General features: G+C 62.6%; 3 protein-coding genes across 8 annotated transcripts; all 3 read right to left on the bottom strand.

The window, feature by feature from the left end:
* Window positions 1-1,605: 1,605 nt before the first annotated feature.
* Window positions 1,606-6,085, bottom strand: PDZD3 (PDZ domain containing 3). 3 transcript variants are annotated; one of them, XM_027734504.2, is made up of 10 exons: window positions 6,008-6,081; window positions 4,807-4,831; window positions 4,420-4,484; window positions 4,024-4,235; window positions 3,722-3,908; window positions 3,416-3,552; window positions 3,122-3,326; window positions 2,770-2,966; window positions 2,487-2,648; window positions 1,606-2,241 (listed from the first exon to the last, which is right to left on the bottom strand). In XM_027734504.2, the coding sequence occupies exons 1-10, from the start codon at window positions 6,045-6,047 to the stop codon at window positions 2,197-2,199; spliced, it is 1,275 nt and encodes a 424-aa protein (XP_027590305.1). In that variant the 5' UTR covers window positions 6,048-6,081; the 3' UTR covers window positions 1,606-2,196. The 3 variants fall into 3 exon arrangements, with proteins under 3 accessions (XP_027590305.1, XP_027590304.2, XP_039241448.1); XM_027734503.2 differs by having other exon boundaries at window positions 5,426-6,055; XM_039385514.1 differs by lacking the exon at window positions 4,807-4,831 and having other exon boundaries at window positions 6,008-6,085.
* Window positions 5,816-12,526, bottom strand: NLRX1 (NLR family member X1). 3 transcript variants are annotated; one of them, XM_039385512.1, is made up of 10 exons: window positions 12,356-12,526; window positions 11,204-11,324; window positions 10,959-11,019; window positions 10,677-10,804; window positions 10,459-10,556; window positions 9,649-10,265; window positions 7,782-9,196; window positions 6,880-6,966; window positions 6,545-6,796; window positions 5,816-6,438 (listed from the first exon to the last, which is right to left on the bottom strand). In XM_039385512.1, the coding sequence occupies exons 1-10, from the start codon at window positions 12,414-12,416 to the stop codon at window positions 6,120-6,122; spliced, it is 3,159 nt and encodes a 1,052-aa protein (XP_039241446.1). In that variant the 5' UTR covers window positions 12,417-12,526; the 3' UTR covers window positions 5,816-6,119. The 3 variants fall into 3 exon arrangements, with proteins under 3 accessions (XP_039241446.1, XP_027590300.2, XP_027590301.2); XM_027734499.2 differs by lacking the exon at window positions 12,356-12,526 and having other exon boundaries at window positions 10,677-10,845; window positions 11,204-11,701; XM_027734500.2 differs by lacking the exons at window positions 10,677-10,804; window positions 12,356-12,526 and having other exon boundaries at window positions 11,204-11,701.
* A 4,062-nt stretch (window positions 12,527-16,588) lies between these two features.
* On the bottom strand, window positions 16,589-25,438 carry ABCG4 (ATP binding cassette subfamily G member 4). 2 transcript variants are annotated; one of them, XM_027734529.2, is made up of 15 exons: window positions 25,055-25,438; window positions 23,364-23,601; window positions 21,105-21,222; window positions 20,898-21,030; window positions 20,624-20,674; window positions 20,323-20,468; window positions 19,893-20,016; window positions 19,542-19,656; window positions 19,208-19,347; window positions 18,998-19,096; window positions 18,705-18,873; window positions 18,062-18,162; window positions 17,731-17,889; window positions 17,493-17,611; window positions 16,589-17,397 (listed from the first exon to the last, which is right to left on the bottom strand). In XM_027734529.2, exons 2-15 carry the CDS (start codon window positions 23,590-23,592, stop codon window positions 17,172-17,174), a joined length of 1,929 nt encoding a protein of 642 aa, XP_027590330.1. In that variant the 5' UTR covers window positions 23,593-23,601; window positions 25,055-25,438; the 3' UTR covers window positions 16,589-17,171. The 2 variants fall into 2 exon arrangements, with proteins under 2 accessions (XP_027590330.1, XP_027590332.1); XM_027734531.2 differs by lacking the exon at window positions 25,055-25,438 and adding an exon at window positions 24,850-24,936.
* Window positions 25,439-26,779: the final 1,341 nt, after the last annotated feature.

Raw genomic sequence — 26,779 nt, 5'->3', positions numbered from 1 at the left:
GACCAGGGAGAGAAAAGGGATGAGTGAGAGAAAAGGGGACCAGGGAGAGAAAAGGGATTCAGGGACAGAAGAGGGGACCAGGGAGTGAAAAGGGGAGCTGGAAGTGGGTTTGTCAGAGCTCTCAACACCAAACTCCCAAAAAATTACAACACAGGCTCGAAAGTTGGTTCAGTTCTGTTTCTTTGCTGCCTTCAGATCCTCTTTTCATCTCCTCTTCCAGGCACAAGGGCTCATCCTCTGTGAAAAACCTGCTGCGGTTGGTGCCGTGCAGCCTCAGCCTCACCACAGGGGCTGAGAGAGGGGAAGGGGCCAAGGGAAACAGCAAGTGCTGCAGTTTGGGGAGCACAGGCACCCTGAACTCAGGCCTGGAGCTTGGGCATACAACAAGGGAGCCTGGCATGGATCGGTTATAAAACCCTCTGTCTTTTATTTCATTGCCTTTGGTAAAGCTCGGTAAAATATTTCTGGGACAGGCAACTCCTTGTCTGGCTTTAATTACCTGGGCAAATTTTCCTAAGGATTATATTGACCTCAAATATGTCAACGTTTGTTGAGGCTGTGTTCCTGAGGCTTTTCCCATTAGGTGCTAATGGATTCTGGCTAATAGTCAAGCCGGATTGACCACCAGCGGGTGCCCTGGCCAGCTCCAGGATACCACAAGTACCTGGGGAAGAGAGCTGGGGAGGGCAACACCAGCTTTGTTAGAGCCAAATTACAAAAATCACCATGGCTCCGAGCCAAAGAGATCAGGGAACATGCTTGAGCAATTGCATTCCTGACTATCTCCTTCTCTGGGCATGATTCACTTCCAAGTCAGGGCCGTGAGACTTCAAGCAAAGGTTGCTTTTGCTTGAGATTATTCTCCTGTTGGGAGGGTGCAGCTGGGCAGATGCAGGGACCCCACACCTTGGTGCTGCTGGGGGCAGCCAGCCAAGTTCATCCCACCTCTCCCTTGGGTGTTCTGGACCCTGCCCTGCTCCCTCCCGTGCTCTCAGCACCCCAAAGGCTCTGGACACGGACTCCTTGCACCCCAGAGGCCTGCACTGAGCTCAGAGGACACCGTAGAGGCACAGAGACTTCTCTGCTATCGCTTCCATTTCCTCTCAGCTCGAGCAGGGCCCAGTTTTTAGCAGAGGTAAAACCTCAGCCAGAGGTTTGCGGTCTTGGCCACATGCAAAACTCCCTGCTGGTTTTCACTCTCCCACGCTCGGCAGAGAGGTGAAACTTCCCCCCTCCCCGGATCCCTACTTAACAGAGAGGTGAAACTTCCTCCTCCTGGGATTCCCCCCCTTGACAGAGGTAAAACTTCCCCCTCCTGGGATCCCTCCTGCCCCAGCACTGTGTGCATGAATGGATGTTCCTGATGTGTCACCTGCAAAGGGAACCCTCAGGAAGGACCACTGCTATGGAGCACAAAGCGTGCCCACAGGAGTTTGGCCCCAAAACCCTGGAGATGCAGTGCCCTGGGGCTCCCAGGGTGGCTCTTAGCCCTTACCTCCCTGTCGGGACAGCTGGAGAGCTTCCCACATCTGCTGCCCATCCCCTCGGTTGCTTCAGTGAGAGAAGACAGGTCCTGTCAAATCACAGTGCTCTCCATACCATTACCCAGTGTGGATTTGTCCTTTAATCACACCCCAACCAGGGGATGCAGGAGCAGTGCAGGAACGGTGCTGTGCTGGGTGCTGGGCACTCACTGCCCGCAGGTTCACAGGGAGGGTGAGAGGAGCACAAGAAATGTCCATGCACGGGCAGATCGGAGAGTTGGGGGGTTCCTCCAGCACCCCGTTGGCCTCCACTGCTCCTTTCCCTCTTCACATGGCAGCCTAAAGGTCAGCCCTGAGCCAAGCCTCGAGGGCCCCACTCCCCTGGGCCATGGATGGAGGGCAGTGCCTCGGCTCTCCTGAGAACTCCCAGAGCCTGGAGCTGGGCAAGGGCTTCGGGGCAGTGTCCTGAGAAATCCCTGGAGGCAGCTGTGCTGGCAAAGACACAGGTCTGTCTTCAGGCTACAAGGAGCTGCCACCACGGTCAGTAAAAGCTGGGAGCCACGTCCATCATCTCTGGGAGGTGGGATGCCGTGAGCCCCGTCACGGAGACACAGGAGCTGCGTGTGCAAGGTCCATGCTGTGTTCTGAGGGGCTGGACATGGCCTGGGTGGAGGTGCTGTGTGGGAGAGCCTGTCCAGAGGCTCCTGGGCCACTAAAACGACTGGCACAGCCTCTTCTGCTCCTGCTGGCGCGAGCTCTGCAGGGACACAGCGAGGGCATTGTAGCAGCACACACATATACACACCCCACCACACCCACCCCTCACCCCATGGGCAAGCTGGAGGCGTCTTTCTGCCTGGCCCCTGTGGCCAGGGGACCACGCAGCCCCCTCCTGCCAGCACCACAGGTGCCAAGGAAATATTAGGATGGGCAGAGCAGGAGGGTGGCAGGGCTCAGAGCACTGCCCGGCTGTGAGCAGCACCTCCCGGTGAGAGGAATTACCTGTACGAGCTCTATGCTGTTGGCAGCAGCCATCAGCCAGGAGGCAGGTCCCTTTGGTGCCACCTCAACGTGACAGGGTCCAGGGGAGCCACTGAGAGAGGGTGTGCAGGAGCCTGAGGCAGGGTCACTGTCCTCGAAGAACTGCAGAGGGGACAGCCCGATCTGGAAGAGCAGAACAGGGATGGACGTACAGCTCCTGGGGCTGCACAGCCAGAGGACCTCACCCACAGCACCCCAGGGCTCCCCAGCCAGGGCGGGACCACGCTGGGTCCCCAAAACCTACCGAGTGGTAGAACTCATCACCAGCAGGGTCGATGACCAGCAGTGTCACCCACTCCTCGTGGGCACGGATCCTGTGCACTGTCTGCTCGTGGTCCAGCCCCTCGATGCTCTCGCCATTCACTGCCAGGACACGGTCCCCGTCCTTCATCCCTGCCTGCTCGGCTGGCAGCCCCTCATCCACCTCCCACAGGAACTGGCCTGGCACAGTGAGGGCACAGGGAGGGTGGGGAGATGCTGCCAGACGGGAACTGGCACTGCTGGCCCCCGTGTGCAGGTGGGCACAGGGCTGGCAGCTCTTCCCAACCCTCAGGCACGCCTTGCCCAGGTACAGATTACCCCCTCAGCCCCCTCACCTATGCCCCCCGAGATGCAGTCGTCCTCCTTGAGCAGAAACCCGTAGCCAACTGGACCCTTTACCAAGTGCAGCTCCCGGGCCTTGAAGGGGAGCCAGGCGGGGTCTGCCAGGGCGGCCGTGACCCGCAGGCCCCGCAGGCGGTAGAACTCCTCCACGGCACTGGATGCCACCAGCAGTGTCACCTTGTTGCCGCTCTGCTTAAGCTGGGTGGGAGGCACAGGGCGCTCGGTGACGCTCTCAGTGATGCTCCCAGCCCCATCATCCCTCACCCACCCACGCGGGGAACAGGCACCTTTCTGGTGAGCTGGGTGTGTGAGTAGCTCTTCACGCTGTCCCCGTTGAGCTCCAGGAGCCAGGAGCCTGCTGGCACCCCTGCCCTGTCCGCTGGCCCATCCTGCCTCACTGACAGCTGGAAGGTGCCCTTGGTGCCTGCAGGGAGGAGATCTGGGGTTATTCACCAGCCCGTGGACGCAGGAGCTCAGGGAATGCCCAGGCACGTGGTGGGGCAGCAGTGACAGTGTCACACAGGGACAGAGGCTGCATCCTGGGGCGCTACATCGGGGAGGCTCCCAGTGCCAGCACCCACTGCCCATTTTACCTTCTGGCCCCGACACTGTGAAGCCAAACCCACTCTTGTCCCTGGTGACGTGGCAGAGGCGCGGGTGGATGTCAGCGGGCAGCATCTGGGACAGGTCCCTGCCCAGGGATTTGGCAGCTTCGTAGGAATCACCATCCAGCACCGCCAGCAGGACCTGGTTCCCACTGGCCTTGATCCTCTGCACCACCTGGAAGCACCCAGGCTGTGAACCCCGGGCAGGCACCCCTGGCATGGGGTGGGATCAGGGTCATGCCACTGGCCCTGGGGTGCTCCCAGCTTACCCTGGGGTGCTCCCAGCTTACCCTCATGTGGTCCAGGTGGTCCACGAAGTGGCCGTTGACCTGGAGGAGCCTGTCCCCGTCCTGCAGCCCCCTGCGCTGGGCCACCCCCCCCAGCTCAATCTGCCGGATGATGTGGCCCTGGCAGCTCAGCTCCTCGTGCAGGCAGAACCCGAAGGTCTCCGTGCTGTCCTTGCTCAGGAAGTAGAAGCGGGGCTCCCCCACACCCTCAGCATCTGTGGTGGGGCACAGCCCATGAGCAGGGGATCCTAACATGAGTCCTCTACCCCATACTGGGCTGGGGGCTCCTTATAAGTTCACCTCCCACAGCTGCCCAGTGTGAGAGGGTGCTCAGGACCTGAGCAATGCCCTGGTGCCACAGACACAGGGACACCCTGGGAGATGAGGGTGTTTATTTACCCGTGTCCTCAGCCAGTGTCAAGGCAGGGTTGTCGATCCCATCTTTGGGGTTAAATTCAAATTTTCTGAAATGATAAAGGGGCAGGAGAGGCCATGGTTAGTGCAGCATTGTGGCCTCCCCCTGCCTTCCCCAGCCTTGGGGAGCCTGTTCCTCCCAAGAAAGGGCCAGCTGAGCCACAGCTCCTCTTCCCTGGGGAAAGCCAGGAGGGGATCTCCCTCTTGGATCACCCTCCACACCTCTCCCGAGCTAACAAACCAGGGAAGAGCTTCCTGGGGCAGGGCAGCCATGACCCACCCCACCTCAGCTGAGATGTGGCCCAGCACAGCCCAGCTGTGGGGCCAGAAGGCCCCAGAAAGCCCCCTGGCCAAGGGGAGCTCAGGACTTACATGATGGATGTCTTGTCCCCGAGCCCTGCAGAGGGAGAGGAGAGGTCAGCGCAGGAGGTGGTGGGCTGGGAGCAGACCCCATGCTCTGGGACACTCAGGCTTGTCCATTCCCAGGCTGAGCCTGCCATGCCAGGTGAGGGGGTTTGCCAAGCTCACACGGCCCCCCCAAGCCCCTCTGTTCCCTGGCACAGCTCGTCCCTTGCCCCCACCACCACTGTCCTCTTGCATTCCCAGATCCAAGGGGCTGTCACTGCCCAGCCCAGCAGGATCCTGGGGGGCAAAGCAGGGCCACACAGAAGGAGCTCAGTCCTGAGGGTTTACAGGGCTGGGTGAGGATGAGAAGGGTCACCAGGAGATGGAGACAGAGGCCTTCCCTGGCACACCTCCCCATAGAAGCCCTCCCCACCTCCTCCAGCACAAGGAACCCCAAAACCAGAGAGAGGGGATTCCTCTCCAGCATCCTCACAGTGTCCATCTGCATTTTCCTGCATGCCTCCAGCTCCTTCCCACGGCCCACCCAGGCTCGGACATTGCCTTGCTCCGTGTGGAAGCAGGGCCTGGGGACAGGAGTGTGGGGAAGGGTCTCCCCAGGATGCAGCCCCACTCCCCCAGCACGTACCTTCTGTTTGCTTCATGGCTGCAGGGAATGCAGGAGGGAGCAAGGTACAGGGTGAAGTGGCAGGGACGCGTCCCCGCCTCTCCCAAGACGCCCCAGGTTTAATGGTTAAACAGCCCCGACGTCTCCCCTGCCCTCCCAACCCCAGGGCACTGCCAGCCTGGGCTGGGAGCAGGGACCAGCCCCCTGGGACACCCAGCTCCTGATGTTCTGGCTTCCAGGGGAACGCACAGCGGGAAGGACCAACTGATTTGGCACAAGGAGTGGGCTGCTCTGTGCCAATCCCGGGAGAGGGAGAAGGGGCAGAGCCCTCCACTCCACCTGCTGGAGGGGCAGCTGCACCAGCAGCTCCCACATTCCTCCCCAGGAACAGCCTGAAGAGGAGATCGAGTCTTGGAAACAAAGTGGTGCACTTTAATGCTCCCAAAGGATTCACAGACAAGCCTGAGCCCCACCCTCTGGCACTGCTGCGGCCGGGGTGCAGGGGCTGGGGCTCCACGAACCCAGGAGAAAAAGTCCCGTTTGCTCCTGGCTGGTCTCTGTACCATTCCCACACTGCAGCCTGGAGGGCTGAGCCCCACATACCCAGCATCTTGGACAGCACCCATCCACTGAGGATCTCCATGTGGATCAGGGCACAGGGGGCTGGGGCACACACTCCACCGCTCCCTGCCTGGCCGGGGGACGGGGCAGCGGCTCAGAGGGTCCCGTCCTGCAGCTTCCCCAGCATCTTCTTGACCTCGCTCTCCACCCGCAGGAACTTGGCTTTCCTCCAGGGGTTGGCGGTCTGGCTGCGGCTGCTCTCCAGGTCCTGCAGGAGGAGGGCGAGGTGCTGCCGCACCCGCTCCCGGTCCCAGAAGGGCAGGTTCCTCTGCACCACGCTCAGGATGTGGGACCAGTAGTCGGAGACGTCGGTGCCCGCCGTGAGGAACACCAGAGCCCTGACGCCGTCCCGGTCCATGCGCAGGCTGTGCAGCGCCCGCTTGCCGTCCTCGCTGATGTCGTTGAAGTACAGGCTGGGAGAGGGACACACCGTGAGGGTCGGGGGGGAGCACAGAGGCAGGACAGGGCACAGAGGGAGCACAGAGGCAGAAGGGAAGAGACGCGGCGGAGCGAACTCACTGCACTTTGTCCAGCGCCTCGTGCTTTTTGGCCACCTCCACCACGCGCAGGGCGCCCGCGTCCGTCAGGGAGTTGTATCCCAGGTTGAGCTCCCTCAGGTGCCGGTTCTGGGCCAGGTGGTGGGCGATGGCCTCGGCGCCGCCGTCGCCCAGCGCCGTGTGCAGCAGGGACAGCCGGGTCAGCGAGCGGTTCCCCGCCAGCCCCTCGGCCAGGAGCTGAGCCCCCTGCTCGCCCACGGGGTTGTTGGCCAGCCTGTGGACATGGGGGGGAGCGGGGAATGGCTCGTGGTGGGCGGCAGGGACAGTGCCATGCAGGGACACGGGGGCAGTACTCACCGCAGGCTGCTCACCACGCACTTGTCGTGCAGGAGCAGGTCACGGATCTCCTGGCAGGCGTCGGGGCCCAGGCTGTTGAGCTGCAGGCTGGGGCAGAGCAAGACACAGGGGTGGCAGGACCGAAATGGCTGTTGCCCGTGGACCTGGCAGCCCTGCCCTCTCCATCTCCCCCAGCCCTCCCCATCACTGCCCTACTTGGGCTCCCCAAACCAGGCCACGCAAGGTTTCCTCTCCCAAAGGGAGCACACTGATCCCGCTCCGGAGCATCGGCCAGCAGAGCCAGAGCCAGCAGGAGCAGGGGAGGGGACGGGGGTGTGGGGTCTTCAGGGTGGGTGAAGGTCTGAGGAGGGATCAGGACTCCTCCAAGCCCTCCTGAGCATCTGGAGGAAGGAAGTGCGGCACAGCCCAGCTGCAGAGCCCCGTCCAACTCTGCTGAGCACGTCTCGCCACCACCTGGGCGGCAGGAAGACCTGCAGCTCCACAAACGTTCTGGAACAACTGTGGAAACACCTGCACGGCTCACACTCCCGCCTTTGGGATGCCCAGCTCCTCCCAGAGACAGCGACACGGGGATGACGGATGGCTCCAGGGAAGGACTCGGGTCTGCCAGGGCAGCTGGCAGCACAGCCTGTACCAGCTGCTGGGAGCTGCCCAAACATTCCTGCGGGAGGGTGTGCTGGGACTGCAAATCCCAGCATGCCGTGCCCTAGCAAGGCTGCTCAGGGAGCGCAGCATGTTGGAAGCTGTAGTTCCCTAGGTCTGCACTGAAGATAAACAAGGGCAGGCACGCCCTGCCCTACTTTTTCCATGCCTGGGCTCCCAGTGCATCCCTGTGATGGGCAGAGCTGAGGGAGAGCCCAGCCTCTGGGCGCTGCCCAAGGGCAGGAGAAGGTGGTACTCACTGGAGAGCTTTGCATCGCAGCAGGACAGGGAAGAGGGTCCTCAAGCTGCTGCTGTCGAGGTTGCAGGAGGTCAGGTTGAGCTCCTCCACCTCGTGGCATGTGGTGCCCATGACAGAGGCCAGGACAGAGCACTTGAGGGGGGTCATCTTGACGGAGGCGAGGTTGACGGCGCGGAGGGAGCGCACGGCCTCGGCCGTGAAGCGCTCGTTCTGGAACTCGTGCAGGAAGAACAGGTAGTCCATCAGCTCCGAGGGGGGCAGCCCCTTGTGGCTCTTCCTGATGACCGTCTTCTTCATGGCCTTGGCGATCTCGAAGGCCGCCAGGTTCTTGATGGAGCAGCCCAGCTGCTCCAGGATGGCGCGGTTCCGGCGGGACAGGATCCCGCCCATGAAGATGGGGAAGAGCTCAAAGACCTCGTCGTCGGGGGCCTCGTCGGGGTGGCGCATGGGGCCCTCCACGCCCAGGATGCTGGAGTTGATCTGGTCCAGGACATCGTCGTTGTAGTAGTCCTCCTCCTTGAACAGCTCCTCTGCCATGGTGTGGGCGATGGCGTCCCGCTCCTTCCCGCTCAGCCGGGAGAAGTAGCGGGGGAAGATCTTGAGCAGGTTGAAGAGCACGGGCAGGAAGCGCAGGGGCAGCACCTTGGAGATGATGTTCACCACCACGGCCACGTCCTCGCTCACCCTCCCCATGACCTCCGACAGCTCCTTCCCCACCCTCTGGGCCAGGGTCTTCTTCTCGCCCAGCACCACGTAGAGGGCCGCCAGGTACTCCTGCATGGCCGGGATGGTGAACACGAAGGTGTGCTCCTTGCCTGGCTGCACGCACGGGCTGAGGAAGAAGCGGAAGACGTCGCTGCGGAAAACCTCCAGGAGGTTGAGCTCACTCTCAGTCTTCATCTCCACCTCAAAGCACTGCTGCAGGTCGTCCTCTGAGAAGCAGGTCTTGCGGTTCATCACCCCCTCGTAGGCCAGCTTGCCCACCGTCTTGGCCACGTACTTCATCATGGAGATGTTGGTGGGGTCGGTGCTGTCCAGCACCTCCCCGCTGAAGTTGAGCCTCAGGAAGCTGGTGTAGATGCCAGTGAGGGTCTGGGTGGGAGGCACCGTCCTGGTGAAGTAGAGGAAGTGCAGCGTGGTGCACACCAGCCAGCAGTAGGAGGGCAGGAAGCAGGCGGCCGTTATTTGGTTGTGGCGCTCCAAGTTCCTGGACAGCATCTCCACCAGGTTCTCCTGCTCGGCCGAGCTGCCAGCCCTGCTGCCCTCCCCGCTGCAGTCAGGATGGCAGAGGCGCATCTGGAAGTAGAGCTTCTGCAGGTTGGTGTCGGAGAAGCCGCAGATCTCGGCGTAGCGGCCCACGTACTTGGAGGGGATGCGGCGCACGGCCGACGGGCGCGTGGTGACGATGATGCTGGCCTGGAACCAGAGGGCTGGGTGAGCCTGGAGGGGCCCAGCAGGGTCCCAGGTGCATAACCCACACACAGGTACACAACCCACGCACAGCTGCACAAGGATCACCCCACCCAGTTCAAGAAGCTGCTGGGCAAAGGGCACTGGATCAAATAAGGCCCTGGCAGAGGGGATGGAAGGATTTTCCCCGTCCCCTGCTAGACATATGTGCAGTCTGGAAGACCACAGCCCAGCAGACTGCCTTCACTACCTTACCAGGCCTCCCCAAAGTTCCCACAGAGACCACCCAGAAACAGTGATGTGAGGCCACCTTAGTGAGTCCCTCCAGTCCCTCCCCTCCCTGTTTGCTCCCAGTCAAGCTGCACTACAAGTGATCACCTGAACAGCCCTGCCTGTGATGCCTCAGGGCCCACACCCAGCCTTTCTCCAGCACAAAGGAGCTGGGGAGAGACACCGACCTCGGGCAGGAGGTATTTTCTCAGCAGGTTGACCACGATGGCAGAGGGAGGCACGGGCTCGTTGGGGTCACAGCACAGCTCTGTGCCAGCCAGACAGAAATCCAGGTTGAGGCGCTCCAGGCCGTTGAGGATGAAGAGCACCTTGAGGTTGGAAGCCCCCAGCACGGGCACCACGTCCCGGAGGTGCTGGTACTTCTTGGTTATGAGGCGGCGCAGGGAGATGGGGGCATTGCTGTGGGACAGGTCCTCGCAGGAGAAGGGGATGACCAGCTCGAAGCGGGGCAGGCGGCCGTGGCACCAGTCCACCACCATCTTCTTGATGAGGGTGCTCTTGCCCGTGCCCACGGTGCCGTACAGCACCACGTTCTTCACCTGCCGCCCGCAGGCGTCCACGTCGAAGAGGTTGTGGAGGCTGATGACCTGCCTGCAGGGCTGCTGGAGCTGCTCCTGGATGGTCAGGTCAGGGGAGGGCTTCAGGATCTCCTCCAGGGAGCTCTCCCGGATCACTGGGTCCACGTGGACGGCGTCCAGAGAGAAGGAAGGGCCGAACTGCCGCTCTTCGTTGGGCTGGTGGCTGAACCACGCAGACAGGCTCTTCTGGTGCTTCTTGATGGCACCTGGGAGGAGGAGGGTGCTTAACAAGACAAGGGCAGGGGGCTGGGGAAGTTGCCTACCCCAAACCACTGCAACAAGGTGGCTGCAGCGAGGGGACAGCACCCAGTTCTTGCTGACCCTCCCACTGCCCAGGGCAGCAGCTGCCCCCAGCCTGCTGTGCAGGACCCTCCACCCAGCTCAGGGCTGCAAGCTCACCTGAAGAGGCCACGTTCCTCAGCTGGGACTGACTGTGGCGAGAGGAGCTGGGGTGGACAGGATTCTCCCCAGAGCCTCCCTGGTAGCCAACATAGCCCCTGCAAGAGGAGGGAGAGTGTCACAGGGAGGGCAGGGCCAGCAGCTCCCAGCCCTGCCTGGGGCAGGGTGGGCAGATCACAGGTGAGTGCCGTGGGAAGTGCTGAGTGGAGCCAGCTCACCCCTTCCTTCCCCCACACCAAGAGAGAGCGCAGGGCTGGGGCAAGGGCACGGCTGGGAACCAAGGGCAGGTCAGCAAGGCACGTGCTGTGCATCCCCAGCAAACCCACAGCAAGGCACAGGAGCGGGGCTGAAGGCAGAGCAGGCAGGGACTTGGGTGTGGGTGTTTTTCTAGGTGGAAGCAAAGCAGTGTCTGTGCCCACAGAGCCCTGCTGGCCCCAAGGCAGCCACCTCAGCCACCCAGGCCCCGTGGCAAACAGAGACCCAGTTGTGTGGCACTGTACCTGGGGAGGGAGATGCTGCTTGCACGAAGGATCTTCCTGAGGAAGCAGCTGCCTGCAGTGCCTGAGGGGGAAGAAGAACACAGAGTCAGGGATGGGCTTCTGCAGCCCAGCAGCACTGACCCCACCCAGTCCAAAGGCTTCACACCTTGCTGGGGTGATCCACAGACTGCAGAGCTGGGGAGGGATGTCACTGGCAGCAGGACAGAGCCAAGGGCACAGTCCCACAGGCACAGAGCCCAGCTCACCTGGCACTGAAGCAGCACACACATGCACACCCCGGGTGCCTCTGCCCCACGACAGGGATCTCTGCATCCAGCTGCCCCAGGGCAGGCAGCTCTGGCATTGCATGGCCCGTGCCATCCTCACCTGAAAGAGAGGGGGTGCCCACAGGTGGGTGAGGGGCTCTGGGGTGCTCAGCATCCGTCCCACGTGGGGCAGGGCAGGATGGGGCGGTGGGGCTGTGGTGCAGCAGTGCCCTGCCCAGCCTTGCCTGCCCCAGTACGGTCCAGTCCGGCAGAACCGGCTGTGCTGGTGCTGACTCAGGCTCCCGCCCCGGCTCAGCAGGGCGATCCTTCGGGAGCACGGGCTGTGCTCACAGCCCACAACATCCTGGGAAACCGAGGCACGGCGGGAGGGGGTGGGGAGAGAGCGTAAGCAAACTCCAGCAGGTAGGAAGGGACACGAACAGCGACGGCTTGGCTCAGTCCTACCAAACCCCGGGCTTTTTACAGCGCGTCCAGAGGGAGAAACTAAGGCACGGGGACAGGGGCAGCTCGGGGACAGGGGCAGCTCGGGGACAGGGGCAGCGGGGCTGACCTTGAACCGGGGTGTCCTGGTCTCGATGCCTTTGCAGCCGGCAGAGCCCAGAGTGTCCCGTGCCCAGCTCCCAGCCCCCTCTGCCGAGCAGAAGGCCCCGCGCTTCCCCCTCTTCGCGGACCCCCTTCGGGGACCCCAGTGCCACTCCCGGCCCACGAACCCCCGCTCGCCGTGACCTCCCTCCCCGCTGCTCCCGTGCCCACGGTGGCCGAGGCCGTGGCGGGGCAGGGACACGGAGCCCGGGGCAGTGGTGGAGCCGGTGCCAAACAAGGCTCGCAATCAGCTCCGGGTTACCTCCAGCTCGCGGTTAGCTCCGGCAGGATTCCGAGCTCACGGAGCAGAGCCCCGGTGCCGCTCACCCGCCTCCTCCCATGCCCGTCCCGGCGAGAGGCTCCGCTGCGGAGGCGGCTGCTCTGCAGCAATAACTTCCTGCAACGCCATCCCTGCCCCGTCCCGCCCCACGCCCAGCGCCTGCCAAGCTCCGCGGGCAGGACGGGAGGGCGGCCGGAGGCACAGCGGCGAGGGAAAGCGCCTGCACCCCGAACAGGGGGACGCATGGAATGGGGGGGCTTGGGTCTTACCAGATGTGCTGCTGGGCATTTCCTCCGCGCGCATCTGGCGGCTCTGCATCCCCGGCTGCATCCCGGCTGTGCAACTGGAGCCTGCGAGGATGGGTTCTGCTCCTGAGCGAATCAGCTGCTCAGCTGCCACCCTCTCACAGGGAACAAAACAGCAGCCCCACCAGGAAAAGGAGCTGGAGGAAGCTGGACCTCAGCGCAGGTGGTTTTGCCCGGCTGTGTAACACACACACACGCACGCACGCACACACACAGAGACATCTGTACCTGCCCTCTCGCTGCTTGCAGATCAGCTGTGGTGGTGCTGAGACGAGAGACAACTGTGTCAGCGCTGCCACATGCACCCTGCTTAATCCCTGGGTGCTGTCTTGGTTGCTGGGACAGAGTGGTCACACGTGGGTAACGATGCTCACACCCCAAATGCCCAGACACTGCCCCCCCCAGCCCCATACCTGGGCACACACAACTCCCCTCACGTGTGTCCCCCTGAGGCACTCAGGAGCACGAGACACGCAGGCAGTACACTATAAATATAGGTTTTATTGATGTGTGAAATCCAACGAGTACAGCTGGCACCTCAGAAACACCAACATCAACCACAATGTCTCCTCCTGCCCCAACAGCTCCCGGGACCCTCTGTGGGCACCGGTGAGTGCCAGCAGTGAGCTGGGGCCTGGCACCCCGTCCCTGCGGGGCACTTACCTGCATGTGCAGCCCAGCCTGGAGGGCCCAGGGCCTCACCTCCACCCTGCCTGGTTCCTGCCAGGCTGCAGCTGTGGGCAGCAGTGCCCTGGTCCTGCTTCTCAGCCTCCTGCCAGCAAGGCAGAAGGACCTGGACAAATGCCACCCAGACCAGCTACCACGACAGAGATACCCTCCTCAGCCTTGGAGGGGTTACCTGCAGCTTATTTTAGCAAACTGCCCCAGGGGAAGCACAGCTCACACCTGTGGTCGTGTGGAAAGGTGGGGTTCAATGGCTGCACCTCTCTGCATGGTCCCCCCAGCCCTGTACCTCACAGGCACCCCACTGTGCAGCCCCCACTGCACGGGTGGACACGGTGAGGACTGGAAAACCACAGGGGGAAGGACACACTCAGAGATCCCAGGGGTGCCTGTGGCAGAGGGACAGGACAAATGGTGTCCACACACAGTGAGAAGGAAACACTGTTTTATTGCCTGATTTGGGAGAGGGGTGAAACCCTGGGAGAAGCCCCATCTCCTCCCTGTTCTAGCCCAGTCTCCCCTCCAGCAAACCCCAGGCGGGTGATGATGCATTTGCTCTTCTTGTGCGTGTGACAAAGGTGGCCTGGCCATGCATGGAGGTGAGTGGCAACCCCCTGCCTGCCCTGCCTGCATTCTCAGCAACTGAGAGGCAGAACCTGGTGCAACTGTGCCCGTGGGCTGAAGGGGCTGAAGCAGTTTTTGGTTCCCAGGGAGCTGGAGCCACAGCTTGAACCCCCATCCTCGTCCACTCAAAGTGCATCACAAGGGAAGGCAGGGGCAGGAGAGGAGAGGAGGTGTGGGGGGAGAAGCCTGCTCTCCTCCATCACACTCCTCATGATTATCCAGACGCGTTCTCCCGTGGGGTTCCTGCATCCTGGAGCACCCACAGCACCGCTTCCCTGCTCTGATAAAGTGCATCCTTGCTGCTCCACCGAGGGCCCCCCTGAGCAGGATGGCTGCACCCCGTCCCCCTGCCATGCCAGGGCAGAGACAACCCCCCTTGCCCAGCTCCTGCAGGGAAGGGACCACCCGGGCAGCAGAGGGGCAATAAAACCAAGGTGCTCAGCCCAGCCACAACAACCTGGGGGGCTCAGTGCAAACGTGCTTCTTCCCTTTGCATTTCCCTGTGCCTTCTGCCATCTCTGGGATTGTCCTGGCAGGGAGGGAAGGGGTCATGGCTCAGTTCACTCCTCAGGCAGCACTGAGGGTGCCCAGATCCCTCACTCATCGCAGCCCCTTCGTATCAACACCTCCCTGTGCCTCCTGCTGCCCTGGGGATGAGGGGTGCCTGCCCCATCACCCCCACTCCCCAGTGCCCTTGCCCAGCCCGGGGACACAGCCATCCTCCAGCTCCAGGGCTTGTCCTGGCCCTCTGCCCCGCAGTGGCCATGGACCTGCTCAGCTGGGACACCGTGACTCACCACTGCAGGAGGCCCAGGCTGTGCTGAGCTCTCCTGGGCATCCTGGGGGAGCTCCAGCTGCCCCATCCCGAACAGGCTGGTCCCAGCAGCCACCTGAGGAGCTACCTGCCCCAACAGTCTTCTTCTGAGCTCAGCCAGCCCGTCCCAAAGCCTCGTGTTGAGCATCCCTGTGCCTGAGGGACACGGGCAGTGGCAGTCACAGGTGCCTGCTGGCAGCCCCTTTGCTCCACTCCATCACTAGCCCGTCTTGTCCTGGTCCTCCTGGGAGCAGCAGTGATGGCACAGGGGTGTCCAGGTGGTACCTTCTGGAAGGTGCAGGAAGCAGCAGGACACAGTGCTGGGGATGGCAGTGCCTCCGGTGTGCGGGAAGCAGGGCCCAAATGCCAGGAGCAGGCAGGAGCTGTGCAGGGCTGCCCCACTGACACCACCTGCCAGCTCGGGATCCATCCTGGGAAAACCCTCAGCCCAGCCAGGCTTAACTAGTCCCAGCTCAAGAGCAGGACAGAAGCAGGGCATCAGTCCCATCAGCTCCACAGACAAGGAGGTGGAAGAAGGGTGACAGCCCACAGCCCCACCATCCCCCTGGCTCCCTGCCCATCCATCCACCTCGTGACAGACCATTCCCCACTCCACTGTGCCCCTGCCCGGGAGACTGCAGCCCCCCAGCTGGCACAGCTCCCTGCATGGGGCCGGCAGTGAAGGAAGATCCAGAAGGAATTCCCAGAGGGGAATTTTGTGAGGGATAGTGATAAGTCAGAAAACAACCCCTATGGAAGACCCCGATACCCAGCATGGAAAGGGCACCAGGGTATGTCCTGCTTCCAGACCCTCTGTGCAGGAGAGCCCCGTGGCCAAACCTCCCTGGCAGCCATCTCTCCAGGCAGGGGAAGCTCGGCTTTGCTGAGTGCCCAGCATCAGTGCCAGGCCAGCCAGACCTTGCTGTGCAGTCCCAACACGAGCCAGTGAAATCAAAGATCAGTCTCCAGGACTTTGCTGAAGTCTGGCATTTGCCCTGCAATCCCTGGCTGCTCAGAGTGCCAGCAGCAGCACCTCCCAGGCTGCACTTGACCCGGGGCCAGCACACCAGGGTAGGGCAGAGCTGCCTTCCCCATCTAAAAACCAAGGGGATCCCGTGTGTGTGGGTGACCAGTGCAGCCCAGTGACACCAGTGCCAGCACACACAGAGCCTGTGCTGTGCAGCGAAGCAGTATGTTGTGTTCCCAGCACAGCAGCACGTGCAGATGCCCCACCAGCTCCAGGCTCAGCTCAGTTCCTTTGGAGAGCCAGCAGGGTGCCCCGACCTGCCTTCCCTCTGCAAGGTGTGTGGAGAGGGAGGTGACCTCGGAGGAGACACTTGCCAAGAGGGACGTTTTCCTGATACCAGTCACAAGGTTCAGAGCCCTTCCCAGTGTCCGGGTCACACCCGCTGCAAACAAACTGCTCTGAGAGCTCACCTGGTTTCCAGGCCCTGCTGGGACTCCCTTCTGCAGTGTCACCCTGGAGGGAGGCTGGCACTGTGACAAGGCTGGATGTCCCTGCCATCCCCTCCTTGCACAGCCAGTGCTGAGTGAGGCTCTTCTGCTCTGTCCTGCTGAGACAGCCACAGTTGTGCTGGGAGGAGAGAGGTTGCAAGGGAAGGGCTCAGGGCCATCTCTTCTCCTGCAGTGGAGGCTCCAGTGATGGCATAGCCGAGCCCAGCCCTGCTTTCCAGCCTCCTGGCACTGGCAGGGTGTGGCAACTTAAATCCTCCTTGCTCCATGCAAGCACTCGAAGAGACCAGTCGCTTCTCTCCACGTTGGTTGATTTGGGTCAGACCCTCTTGTCTGAGACCCCAAAGACAACAGGGACTGAACATGAGACTCCCTAAGGTCTGAGATTACTGTCCTACTCCTGCAGACCCTGCCATATCCCCGGGTTGGAAGATCCCATCTCTGAGGATGGCACCAAAAGCAGAAGTCTGAGACAGAGCCCCAGGTCCTCCTCTGCCTGCTGGCTGCTGGCTCCCTTTCCCCTCTGGGGTGCAGTGGGGTTTGTGGAAAAAAAAAAAAAAAAAAAAAAAAAAAAAAAAAAAAAAAAAAAAAAAAAAAAAAAAAAAAAAAAAAGAAAAAAAGAGGAAAGATTTGTGCTGAAAGAAAAAGGAGATGCAGCAACAGGAAACACTAAAGCCTTGTGCAACTCGGCCTATTGCATCTTTGGGCTCTTCTCAGCACTGACTCACGTGGTGCCAGCCAGGACGAGGAACGGAGCCATGTGCTGCACTCCCAGCCTGGGCTGTGCTGCTCTCTCCTCCCAGCTCCAGCCCCTGGGTGCTGCTCCCCCCTGCCTGGAGCATCGGGCTCCTCTCAGCCTTGCTGGGCACACAGCCACCTCCTCGGGAGCGTCCCTGCTGTCCCAGGGGTGACAAGAGGGCACCCAACCTCCTCCGTGGGGTCCAGCAGTTCCCGGGAGAGAGAGGGTGGCACATGCCAGGGCTGTACAAAACGTTTTGCAATGAAGAGTGTGTGTGGAAAGGTTAAAACAGTTCCGAGATGTCTCAAAACCCTTCTCGACTGAGCCAGGCCTGGCTGGCACCCACCGGTGCCTCTGCCCCGGTCTGTGGCCTGCCAGGAGCACCGTGTCCATCCACAGAGGGTCCCTCACAGCAGGCCAGGCCCGGGAGTGGCCGTGGGGGCCCTTTATCTCTCTGACTTGACTTTGTACCTGAGGACCAGGTAAGCCAGGAGCCGCAGGATGACGAAGAAGATGCCCAGGATGAGGAAGTCCAGGTAGAGCTTGGCCTCCTCCACGTCCAGCTCCTGCAGGATCTTGATGGGCTTTTGGAAAGGGCAGAAGTCCTCGAGGCACTCCAGGTCCTCGCGCTCCATGGCGTAGATGGTGAGGATGACGCCCTCGAAGCCGTACCTAGGGCAGAGCACACCCAAGAGAGTCACCCAGGGCCCCACAGGAGCCCCGTGGGAGCCCAGGACAGGAGTTCTGGCCAGAGCATGGGGTCCCACCTGACGTAGGAGACGTAGGAGCTCCACTGCAGGTAGGTGGGGATGGTCTTGAAGCTGACAAAGAAGCCCGAGAAGAGCAGGACGGGGATGGCAGTGACGGGTCCCACAAAGGTGGCCACCTGGGGAGCAGAAGCGGGGTGTCACATCCTTGTCCAGGGGTGAACCACTCCCCCTTCACCCCTAAATTGCCATGGAACACCTTGCAAGCCTCCATGAGGCAGGCAAAGCCCCATCTGACCTGCAGGGAGGTGGAAGCAGCTCCAATGAGAAGCCCAAGGGACTGGGCCACCAGGGCCGTGGCGGTGGCCAGGGCGGAGAAGAGCAGGAAGCGCGTGGCCTCGGGGGGCTGGCCCGTCATCCAGTACACGATGCTGCAGTAGGCAATGGGGCAGATCACCTGCACAGGGGCACAGAGACCACCCTGCTGGACCCACGGGCACGCTCACCCCACACACCCTTCCTGGGGGGTGCAGGGACCCCACAAAGCCCAGCCTGGGCACGGGACAAGTGGCTGTGCCAACAGGGCACAGCATCATCAAGGTTGTGGTTGAATCCAGCTGAAGCCTCACCTGGAAGGGCACATCTGCCATGGTCTTTGCCAGGTAATAGGCTTTCAGGCTGTACCAGTAGTTCAAGTGCTCTCTCAGGAATACAGTCATCTCCTGGGGGACTGTGTGGGAACAAGGAGTTAGCAGCCAGCAGTGTCCTGGGGGGCTCCAGCCCCACTCCCACCCGTCCTGGTGCAGGCAGGGGTGATGCTGCCCCAGCACAGAGCTCCAGGTAACCTCTTGCCTCTGCCCAAATCTTCATCAGGGAAAAAAAAAAAAAAAATCAGACACTGATTTGGGAACTTTCCTCATGGAAAAGTCAGCTTGACTGGGGGCTTTTAGGCAAACTTTTTGAGGAAGTGAAAGAGAGTTAAAGTGGCTGAAAATCCAGCTTTACAGACAGTTTATCAGAGAAAAAAAAAATAACCCAGCATTCTGCTGAACCCAGAAGTACATCACAGCCAAACAGGGGCCAAAACTGCAATACACACGAGCAGAATTTTCCTCCCCTCCTCTTTGTTTGATTTTTTCCTCCCCCTCTCCTGTCTTTTCCCCCCCCCTCTTGTCCAAGTCATCTGGCTGCCCCACACACTGCCCAGCACTCAGCTGGAGCACCCCGAGGGCTGGGAGCAGGGCTGGGGGTTGTGGGGCAGGAGCTCCTTACAGGTGAGGATGGTGGGCATCAGGGCAGCAAACATGAGGAAGAGCATGGAGAAGAAGAGGAAGCCGGTGTTGTTGAAGACCTTGCCCGCGTCGTTGCCGATGTGCAGGTAGAGCAGCCCGATGAGGACCCCGATGCAGATGTGGGACATGAACCTCAGGTGGGTCAGCACCTGCAGGCAGAGAGGGCACAGCCTGAGCCCCCTCCAGCCCCTGTTTAAATCCTTGCCTCTGCCAGCCCCAGGTGCCCAACAGGCCCCATCCCCTGAGCCCTGTCCCAGCCTGTTCTGCCCTCACCGTGTCCCTCAGGATGCAGATGAAGGTTCTCTTGAAGAGGATGCAGAACTGGGTTGAAGTGCTGGTGGCAAACGTGTGGCTCTCGATGTGATCCACGTCCTGCAAGGCCACGGGCGAGTCAGGAGTGCGGGTCAAGTCGACAACGTGGGCTCCCTGCTAGGACAGCACCCTGGGTGGGCACCTGCAGGAGGCCCCTCCGACCCCACTCACCGTCCCACAGTGTGCTGGGCACGATGAATCTGCCTTGTCAGGGCTGCTCTTCTTCTCAGCCATGGTGCACATGCCATTCTGGACGGCGCGGAACAGGACGGGGTTGAGGTCCCCGTACTCTCCTGAGGCCACCTCGATAACTGTGGGGGGACACAGGACCCCTGAGAGGTGCTGAGCCAGCCCTTGCCACCACTTCCCCAGCTGGCACCTGACAGGAAGGGCACAGGCATCTCCCCTGGGCAACCCGGAGGAACACTGGGCAGCCCCCAGGGCTTGGGCTCTGGGTTTGGACCTTGCCACCCTGCACAGCCCCAGCTGGGGTAGGGGCACTCACTGAAGTCAGCGGGGTTGTGGTATGTGGGGCAGTGGAGGCCGAGACCCTTCAGGTAGGGGATGAGGTTGGTCACGACGCCTTTGAAGATGCACTGGCCCTGGCTCAGGATGTACAGCTGCAAGAGAAAGCCAGGAATACGGCAGGTGAAGAGCAGCCAGGGCACTGTCACCTGTTCCCACCCACCTCCCTGCCCTGGGGTGTCACAGGGCACCCTTGCCAGACCCCTGTGTGCCACACAAACCCCGGGTCAAATGCCTGCAGCCCCCCCCCCCCGCCCCCGGCGGCCTCTCTTCTGGCCCTTAGAGCCAGAGGGACCCCCTGAAGATCCCTGTGTCCCATCCCAGCCCAAACCTTGTCGAACATCTCAAAGAGCTTGGCGCTGGGCTGGTGGATGGTACAGATGATGGTGCGCCCACCCTGAGCCAGGGAGCGCATCAGGGACACCACCTGGAAGCAGGAGGCACTGTCCAGGCCACTGTGGGCACGCAGGAAGGGGCAGAGAGGAGAGAGCAGAGAGAGAGAAAGACAGAGTTGAGAGGAGCAGGAGTACATCCTAAAGATGCCGCTGCTTGTGGGCACCCTCCTCTCAGATCAGTGGAGAGGAACATCAGCCCCAGCCCTCGTGGAGCCCCTGGGCACAGTCCTTCCTACCCCACCCTCAGGTGGGCACAGTCCCACCCCACCCTCAGGTGGGCACCGGAGGGTACTGGCCACCTCAGTGCCCCTGGCAGGGGAAGCCCAGCTGGGCAGTGCTGGGGAGCCCCAATCCCCGTGTCCTCACCTCGTGGGCTCATCGAAGAACATGACGGGGGGGTTGTTGACCAGCTCCAGGGCGATGGCCAGGCGCTTGCGCTGCCCCCCCGACAGGGAGATGGTGCGGGTGTACGAGCACTCCAGCAGCCCCAGGGCTGTCAGGATCTCATTCACCTGTGAGACAGCCCATGATGAATGAGGCTTTCATGGCCTTTCATCCCATTTCTGCCACCTCCCTTCGCTGGGAGCCCCTCGGTCCCCTCAGGGACCCGCTGTCTCCACCGTGGGGAGAGGTGAGGGGCTCTGGGCCCACCCTCCTCTGCACTTACCAGTTCCTTCTTCACCTCCTGCTTCTCGCTCAGCTTCAGGTTAGCAGAGACCTACAGGGAGAAGAGGGGCAGGGAGACACAACAGATGCAGGGAACAGACCCAGCAGCACTGTGGCCCCTGCCCAGGCAAGAGCCCAGAGCAGCAGCTCGGGGTGAAGGCAGCAAGAACAGCAGGATTCTGTTCCTGCATCCCAGAGAGCCCTTGTGGGCTGCCTGAGGACACAGCCCAGAGGTGCCCAGGGAGCCCAGCAGGCTCCTGCCTGGCCCAGCTCACCATCATGGCCTCGAGCACGGTGAGGTGTGGCAGCAGCATGTCATCCTGCATGATGTAACAGGACATCTTGCGGAACGTGCGCAGGTCCCGCGGCCGCCCGTTCACCAGGATCTGCCCCTTCATGCCAGTCTCCCTGCAGGAAAGGAGGTGTGAGGGACTGCAGCACAGGACCCCCAGCCCTGCACCCCCAGCCCTCCCCAGCCTCACCTGTAGCCAGCCAGGATGTTCATGAGCGTGGACTTCCCGGCGCCCGAGGGGCCCATGATCCCGATGAGCTCCCGCTGGCAGAACTTCCCCGACAGGCATTTTAGGAGAGTCTTGTACCCTGGAGGGAGAGAGCAGCAGGGGGTTGGATTCACAGGGCAGCAGGGCTACAGGGACTGCAATGCCATCCTGGCATCTGGGGGAACCTCAGGGTTTCCATGTGCCGTGCCAGGGGCTGCATGTGCCTGGGGCCCGTCTCCATCAGAATCCCCAGGGCTATGGCCACAGCAGGATCACCTCCAGCATGATCCCTGACCCTGGGCCTTGGCTGATCCCATTGATTTCCAGTGCTGAAGAAGCTCATGACCTGGATCGCAGCAAAGACCAGGGAAATCCTTGGGTCAGGTCACAGAGCTGCTAAGGTTGATTACCAGGCTGTGACATCGGTCCTGGGCATGTCTTCAGATCCCAATCCCTGGGGCCAGGGGAGAGGCACAGGGAGGAGCAGGGCAGCACGGGGCAGGCAGAGTCCCCAATCCTACTGGAAGCCTGGCTCTTGCCTTCATTGGCATTCACACTGTGCCGCCCGGCAGCAGCCACTGCTAATCAGACCTGGAATTATCTCCGCTTTAAACGCAGCTGATTAGCATTTTCTGGCAGAAGGAACATGATGTGTCGGGAACAGGGAACAAGCACAGCCTCAGGCTCTCAGGAGCTGCCCCCAAAACGCAGCCCTGGCCAGGAGAGCAACGGGATACGGGATACAGGATACAGGGTCTTGGGATCACAGACCGAGCTTGAGCATCTCCCCAAGGGAAACACGCCCCCTCTGCGCCCCACGGGGGCAGGTGGTGTGGGACAGGGGCAATAAATCCATCTCCCATCACGGTCCCACCGCACTGTGGGGAGCCCCTCTGGCTTGTCCATGCCCGGGATAGGGGGTGTTGGGCAGGGTGCCCAGCACCAGCATCCCCAGTTGCTCCTCTGCACCCCTCGGAGCTGGCACCCTGCGCGCGGCAGCGGGTCCCGCTGGCAGAGGGGCAGCGAGGGGAGGGCGGGGGGCTGTGCAGGGTGGCAGCAGAGCCCAGCGTGCCCGGCAGCCCCCCCGGGCACCACGCACGGCCCCGCACCGCGCATGCTGCTCACGTCGGCGCCACTGCAGCTTGCGCAGCGGTTACTCGCGTTCATTGACTGCCAGTAACCTCCTTCCTCAGCACAGCGGGGCAGCCGGAGCTGGGGGCTGTGGACAAAGGCACCGCGAGCCCCCCCGCCGGCTCCTCCGCCTCTGCCTGGCCTGGCGGAGAAGAGCGGCCCTCCCACCGGGGGACCCCAGCACCCCTCGGCATCTCCTATGGGGTCCAGCTTCCCGAGCTTTTCCCCCTCCCTCCCTGCAAGGCAAGCAGCCGGTCCCCTCCCCGGGAGCTACAGCACAACCCACGGCTGAGCCGCGGCTCCCCCCGGGATGTTTCCTCAGCATCCCAAATAAACAGGCGGGCAGCATCCTCTAGGATGTTGGGGCTGGTCCCCACATCTCTCAGTGCCTCGGTTTCCCGAGCTGCACAGCCTGGTTGGGGTCAGGGGCAGAGGCTCCACCCAGCACTCCTGGCTGGCAGGGCACCTCTCTGGGCAGCGCTGTGACCTCGGTCCCCTCTCATCCCTGCCTGCCTTCTGGAAATCAGCTCCCCCTCCATCTTATCGGGCTGCCTGATTGGCATCCCATTAACCGAGAGCGCTAATTAAAGCAGACTACCACCCACCAGCCGCCATCTGCCTCCCCTCTCCCCTCCCTGAGCTCTCGGCCAGAGTCACACACAGCAAAGGGAATCGTGGCCTCAGCTGCACAGGGAGCCACTGGAGAGGAAATCCCCTGCAAACCACACGTTCTCCTTGCCAGGCTCTGAGCAGGGGCACCCCCGGGGTCTCCCACTGCCGGCACATCCCACACAGCCATCATACCCAGAACAGCAGTGCTGGGGAAACCCAGCCACCCTGGCTGCCCCAGGATCTCTGCCCCAGCTCTCTCCCCACGCAGCCCTGGCCAGAGGTTTCCCTGGAATGCGCTGTGCTTTCCTCCTGCATTGCACAGCAACTGCTGTGGGACACCGAAGCCTTCCCTCCTCCCACGGGCACCCAGCACCAACAGCCAGACACAGCAGGGCTGCAAACAGCCCCTGGCACTCGGACAGAGCAGGGTGAGATCATGGCATGCACAACAGGAGCGGGGTGTCCCTGCCCTGCCCTTCCCCACCCGCCAGCTCCCACCTCTCTTCCTCCACCAGGATCCTTCCCGCACGGAGTAGGACAGGTCGATGAACTCGATGTTGACGGCCGAGCGCTTCGGGAGGTGGGAGAACCTCTGGGCCTCCGTGATGTGGTTCTCCACCTTCTTCAAGTGGGTGGTGAGGAGCGGGGCGTCCGGGGGGCTGGCGTGGCACACCGTGTCCTCCAGAGCGATGGAGACGCAGGCGGGATCCATGCCCTTCTCCGCCATCCTGCCGCTCTGTGGGAAGCGCACAGGGATGGGCTCACGGCGGGCTGCCTCTCTGAGACTGCAGGGACCAGCCCACAGCAAGTCCTCTCTCACCCTTCCCTGCTGGCTCCAGGCCTCACTGCCCCCCCTGCCCTGTGATGCGCTGCCCAGCTGGCTCCGGCACCCACATCTGGATGGGAGGATGGACCCGGACAGGGCGGCTGAGCCTCTGCACTGAGGGGCTCACGGGGAGCAGCTGATCAGCTCCACAGTCAATAATTGATGCACCTCCTGCGGCTGGTCCGGCTCTGGCAGCAGAGCTGGCAGCGTGCTCAGCTCTGCCAGCCCCGGGGCTGCTGGGCTGCCTGCCCCAGTCCTGTCTGTCACAGGGTAGGACGTGGGAGAGCTGATGTTCTGCCCTACGCCTGGATGTCCCCAAAGGCTCACCAGGAACTGCCCCTGCCTGGCCTGGCCTGGGGGAACACAGGCATGAAATCCTAAGCAAGCTGACTGTTCCAGCTGTTTTCTTGGACAAAGCCTGCTGTGCCTCACCCAGGCTCCTGGGGCAGACCAGTCCTGGACAGACTAGACCCCAGCCCGGGGTCCTCGTGGGCTTGCTGGGATAGTCTTAACAGAACAGGGAGGGGACCCCACTAGTGCCAGACCTTCTCTGCCTCCTTCAGCTCATCATTTCACCTCCCTGGCTCTTTCCAGCACAGCCTCAGAGAGCAGGCCAGCACTTAACTGGGGCCATGACACTCACCCCCACACCTGCCCGAAATTCTCCTGTTTGCAGTCCTCCCCTGGCCGGCTGCAGCACAGCCCAGCTCCTCGTGTCTCTACTTGGCTTGGGGGCTCTGCGGTGCTGGGGGGATGCGGAGCCAGGCAGGGGGGGGAACGCACTAACCTCGGGTCTCAGAGCCTGGGAGGGGGTCGGGGAGCCCTGCAGCAGCAGGAAAAGGAGCCTAGGCTGTGCCCAGCGCCCACCTCGCCTCCCAGGCTGGGGTCCCCCCGCCTCGCTAACCTACATCCAGCCGGGGCTGCGGGCAGTGCCTCGCTGCGGCGGGAGCGGCGAGGGGCAGCGGGATGGCCGGGAGCTGCGGGAGAGCCCCCAGCCCAGCCCCCGCTGCGGGCAGAGCCCTTCCAGGACTGGAGGGGAGCCAGCCCAGCCCCGAGGAGGGAGAGGTGGGCAGGAGGGGTGGGGGTTCCCAGCATCCGCGGGGTGCGGGAACGCGGGGTTCAGGGGGGGCAGCGGGCACGGAGCGCCCTCGGGCTCACCTTGACTCCTCCGGCTGGGCGTTCAGGGAGCGCTAAACCCCGCAAGCGGCTCTGCGCGGCTTAGCCCAGCCCCGAGGCGCGGGGTGGGGACGGGAAGGCTTTGCCGAGGATGCTCTTCCTTCTCTCCATCCCCGCTCCCCGCCGGCCCCCTCCATCCCCTGCCCCCCCGGCCCGGGGAGGGGTCCCGGCTCTCCCGCAGCCTCACCTGGCAGGGTGCGGGTGCGGCGGCTCCGCTCCCGCAGCGCCCCCGCCTCGCCTCCTCCTCCTCCGCAGACAAAGGGGCGATGTCCGGGGGGCCCGGCCGGGCGGGGCGGGGGGCTCGGTTCGGCTCGGCGGGCGGTTCTCAGCAGCGACAGCCGCGCTGGGCGCTGCCCGGGGTCCCCGGCCGGGCTCTCCTCCCCATCCCTCCGCGGGGCTGGGCGGGCGGGGCGGGCGGGGGTCGCCCCGGCCCCGCAGTGGCTAGCTGCACCCCCGCAGTGGCTAGCAGCGGCCTCGCAGTGGCCAGCAGCCCCCGCTGCTCGGGGGTGCCCCTCTCCGCCAGCCCCGTTCCCGGTGTTGCCGGGCGGGGAGCGGGATGGGCGGCAGGATGGATGGATGGATGGATGGGCTGCCCGGGCGGGCAGCGCTGCCAGGCAGCGAAAAAATCCTCTTAAAGGGACCGACCCTATTTCCTCTGCCTGCCTGCCGGCAGGCCCTGAGCATCTCCGGCGCACACGCCTGAGCTTTGCCAGCCCTGTCTCCGCACCCCCCTGCTCCCGTTCGCATCTGGGACACCCCCCCTCGCAGTTCCTCCACTGCCACCTCAGCCCAAAACCCACTGAACGAGCCCCAAAACTCCCTGAGTGAGCCCAACACCCCCTAAACCCACTCCTGCCCCCACTCTGCCCTGCACTGACCCCCGTGCAGCCACCCCTGGGTGAAACCAGGGCTGCCACACAGAGCAGTGCCTGGGAAACCCACCCCAGGCACCCAGAGCTGGGGCTGGTGGGGTGAAAACTGGCCACAAAGGGTCTTGATATGGGGTTGGCTCCCCAGGGCTTTGCCCCCAGCACACCCTCCCCTGTGCAGCTCATCCTGCAGGATCTGCCATCCCCCTGCACCTCCACCGTGCCTGGCTCCATCCTCACTGTTACTCACACCTCTCACCCACCACAGCACTTAAGCACGAAAGACATATGGAAATGAGTGGCACTAACAAGAGTATTAATTAAAAAACCATCTGTTGAGCCAAGGAGAGCTTCCCCCCTCCCACAGCCAGCCTTGGGCTGGGACACAGCTCGGGGCAGTGGTTTGGCCCCCTGGCAGAGCACAGTCAAGCCAGGGGAGGCTGTGGGGCAAAGCAGCCCATGGGCTGGGCCAGGGGGAGGGCATGAGGAGGTAGCCATGGAGCCAAGCTCCACATAGAGGTCTTGAGTCATCTCCTCATGGAGCAAAAGGCACATGGTACTCGCCCAGTTCACTCTGCCTCCCACCCCCAAGCTACTCACCATTAGCAGGTCTCAGCCCAGGCCCCCTCTGTGCGGTGCCAAACAGCCCTGCTGTCCTGCAGGTGGGCACAAGGTGGGCCTGGGAGGGACCCCCTTGATGCTAAACCCCTTCCTGCTCAGCTGCATGAGTCAGGGCTGGGAGATCCTGAGCCCAGGCTGGTGGCCATGCAGCAGAGACTGCTGCAGCATCCTGCTGGGGAGTCATTTCAAGGTGGAAGGAAGCAGGGATGGAGTCCAGTGCCAAGCCAGGCTTGGTGGGCAGTGCCATGGGCACATTCAGCATCCCTCTGGTCTCCAGCTAGGACCTTCCTACAGTGGCTGTGAGTGTGTCCCCGTGGTGGCTCACACACTTCCAGGACAGTGTCAGTGGCAGAGGGAGCCTGTCCTGGTTCTGTCATGGATGTTCAGGGCTCCTGGGACAGAGCAGGGAGCAGAACTTCTGT

Source organism: Pipra filicauda, unplaced genomic scaffold (assembly GCF_003945595.2).
Source record: "Pipra filicauda isolate LSUMZ 115617 unplaced genomic scaffold, ASM394559v2 scaffold416_size611912_pilon, whole genome shotgun sequence".
NCBI lineage: Eukaryota > Metazoa > Chordata > Aves > Passeriformes > Pipridae > Pipra > Pipra filicauda.
The sequence above is the reverse complement of the archived record's forward strand: the minus strand, read 5'-3'. Positions and strand labels throughout refer to the sequence as shown.

Excerpts from the sequence above, each read along its gene's own strand:
- ABCG4 (XM_027734529.2), bottom strand. The coding sequence starts at position 23,592 with ATGGCGGAGAAGGGCATGGATCCCGCCTGCGTCTCCATCGCTCTGGAG. Across the intron at positions 21,031-21,104 it reads AACATCCTGGCTGGCTACAG|GGAGACTGGCATGAAGGGGC; the intron begins GTGAGGCTGGGG and ends CCTTTCCTGCAG. Across the intron at positions 19,348-19,541 it reads CCACAACCCCGCTGACTTCA|TTATCGAGGTGGCCTCAGGA; the intron begins GTGAGTGCCCCT and ends GTCCCCCCACAG.
- PDZD3 (XM_027734503.2), bottom strand. The coding sequence starts at position 6,047 with ATGGAGATCCTCAGTGGATGGGTGCTGTCCAAGATGCTGGGTATGTGG. Across the intron at positions 3,553-3,721 it reads CACAGTGTCGGGGCCAGAAG|GCACCAAGGGCACCTTCCAG; the intron begins GTAAAATGGGCA and ends TCCTCCCTGCAG. Across the intron at positions 2,967-3,121 it reads CTGCATCTCGGGGGGCATAG|GCCAGTTCCTGTGGGAGGTG; the intron begins GTGAGGGGGCTG and ends TCACTGTGCCAG.
- NLRX1 (XM_039385512.1), bottom strand. The coding sequence starts at position 12,416 with ATGCAGCCGGGGATGCAGAGCCGCCAGATGCGCGCGGAGGAAATGCCC. Across the intron at positions 10,266-10,458 it reads GAGGAACGTGGCCTCTTCAG|GTGCCATCAAGAAGCACCAG; the intron begins GTGAGCTTGCAG and ends TCCTCCTCCCAG. Across the intron at positions 6,439-6,544 it reads GAGGCGCTGGACAAAGTGCA|CCTGTACTTCAACGACATCA; the intron begins GTGAGTTCGCTC and ends TCCCTCTCCCAG.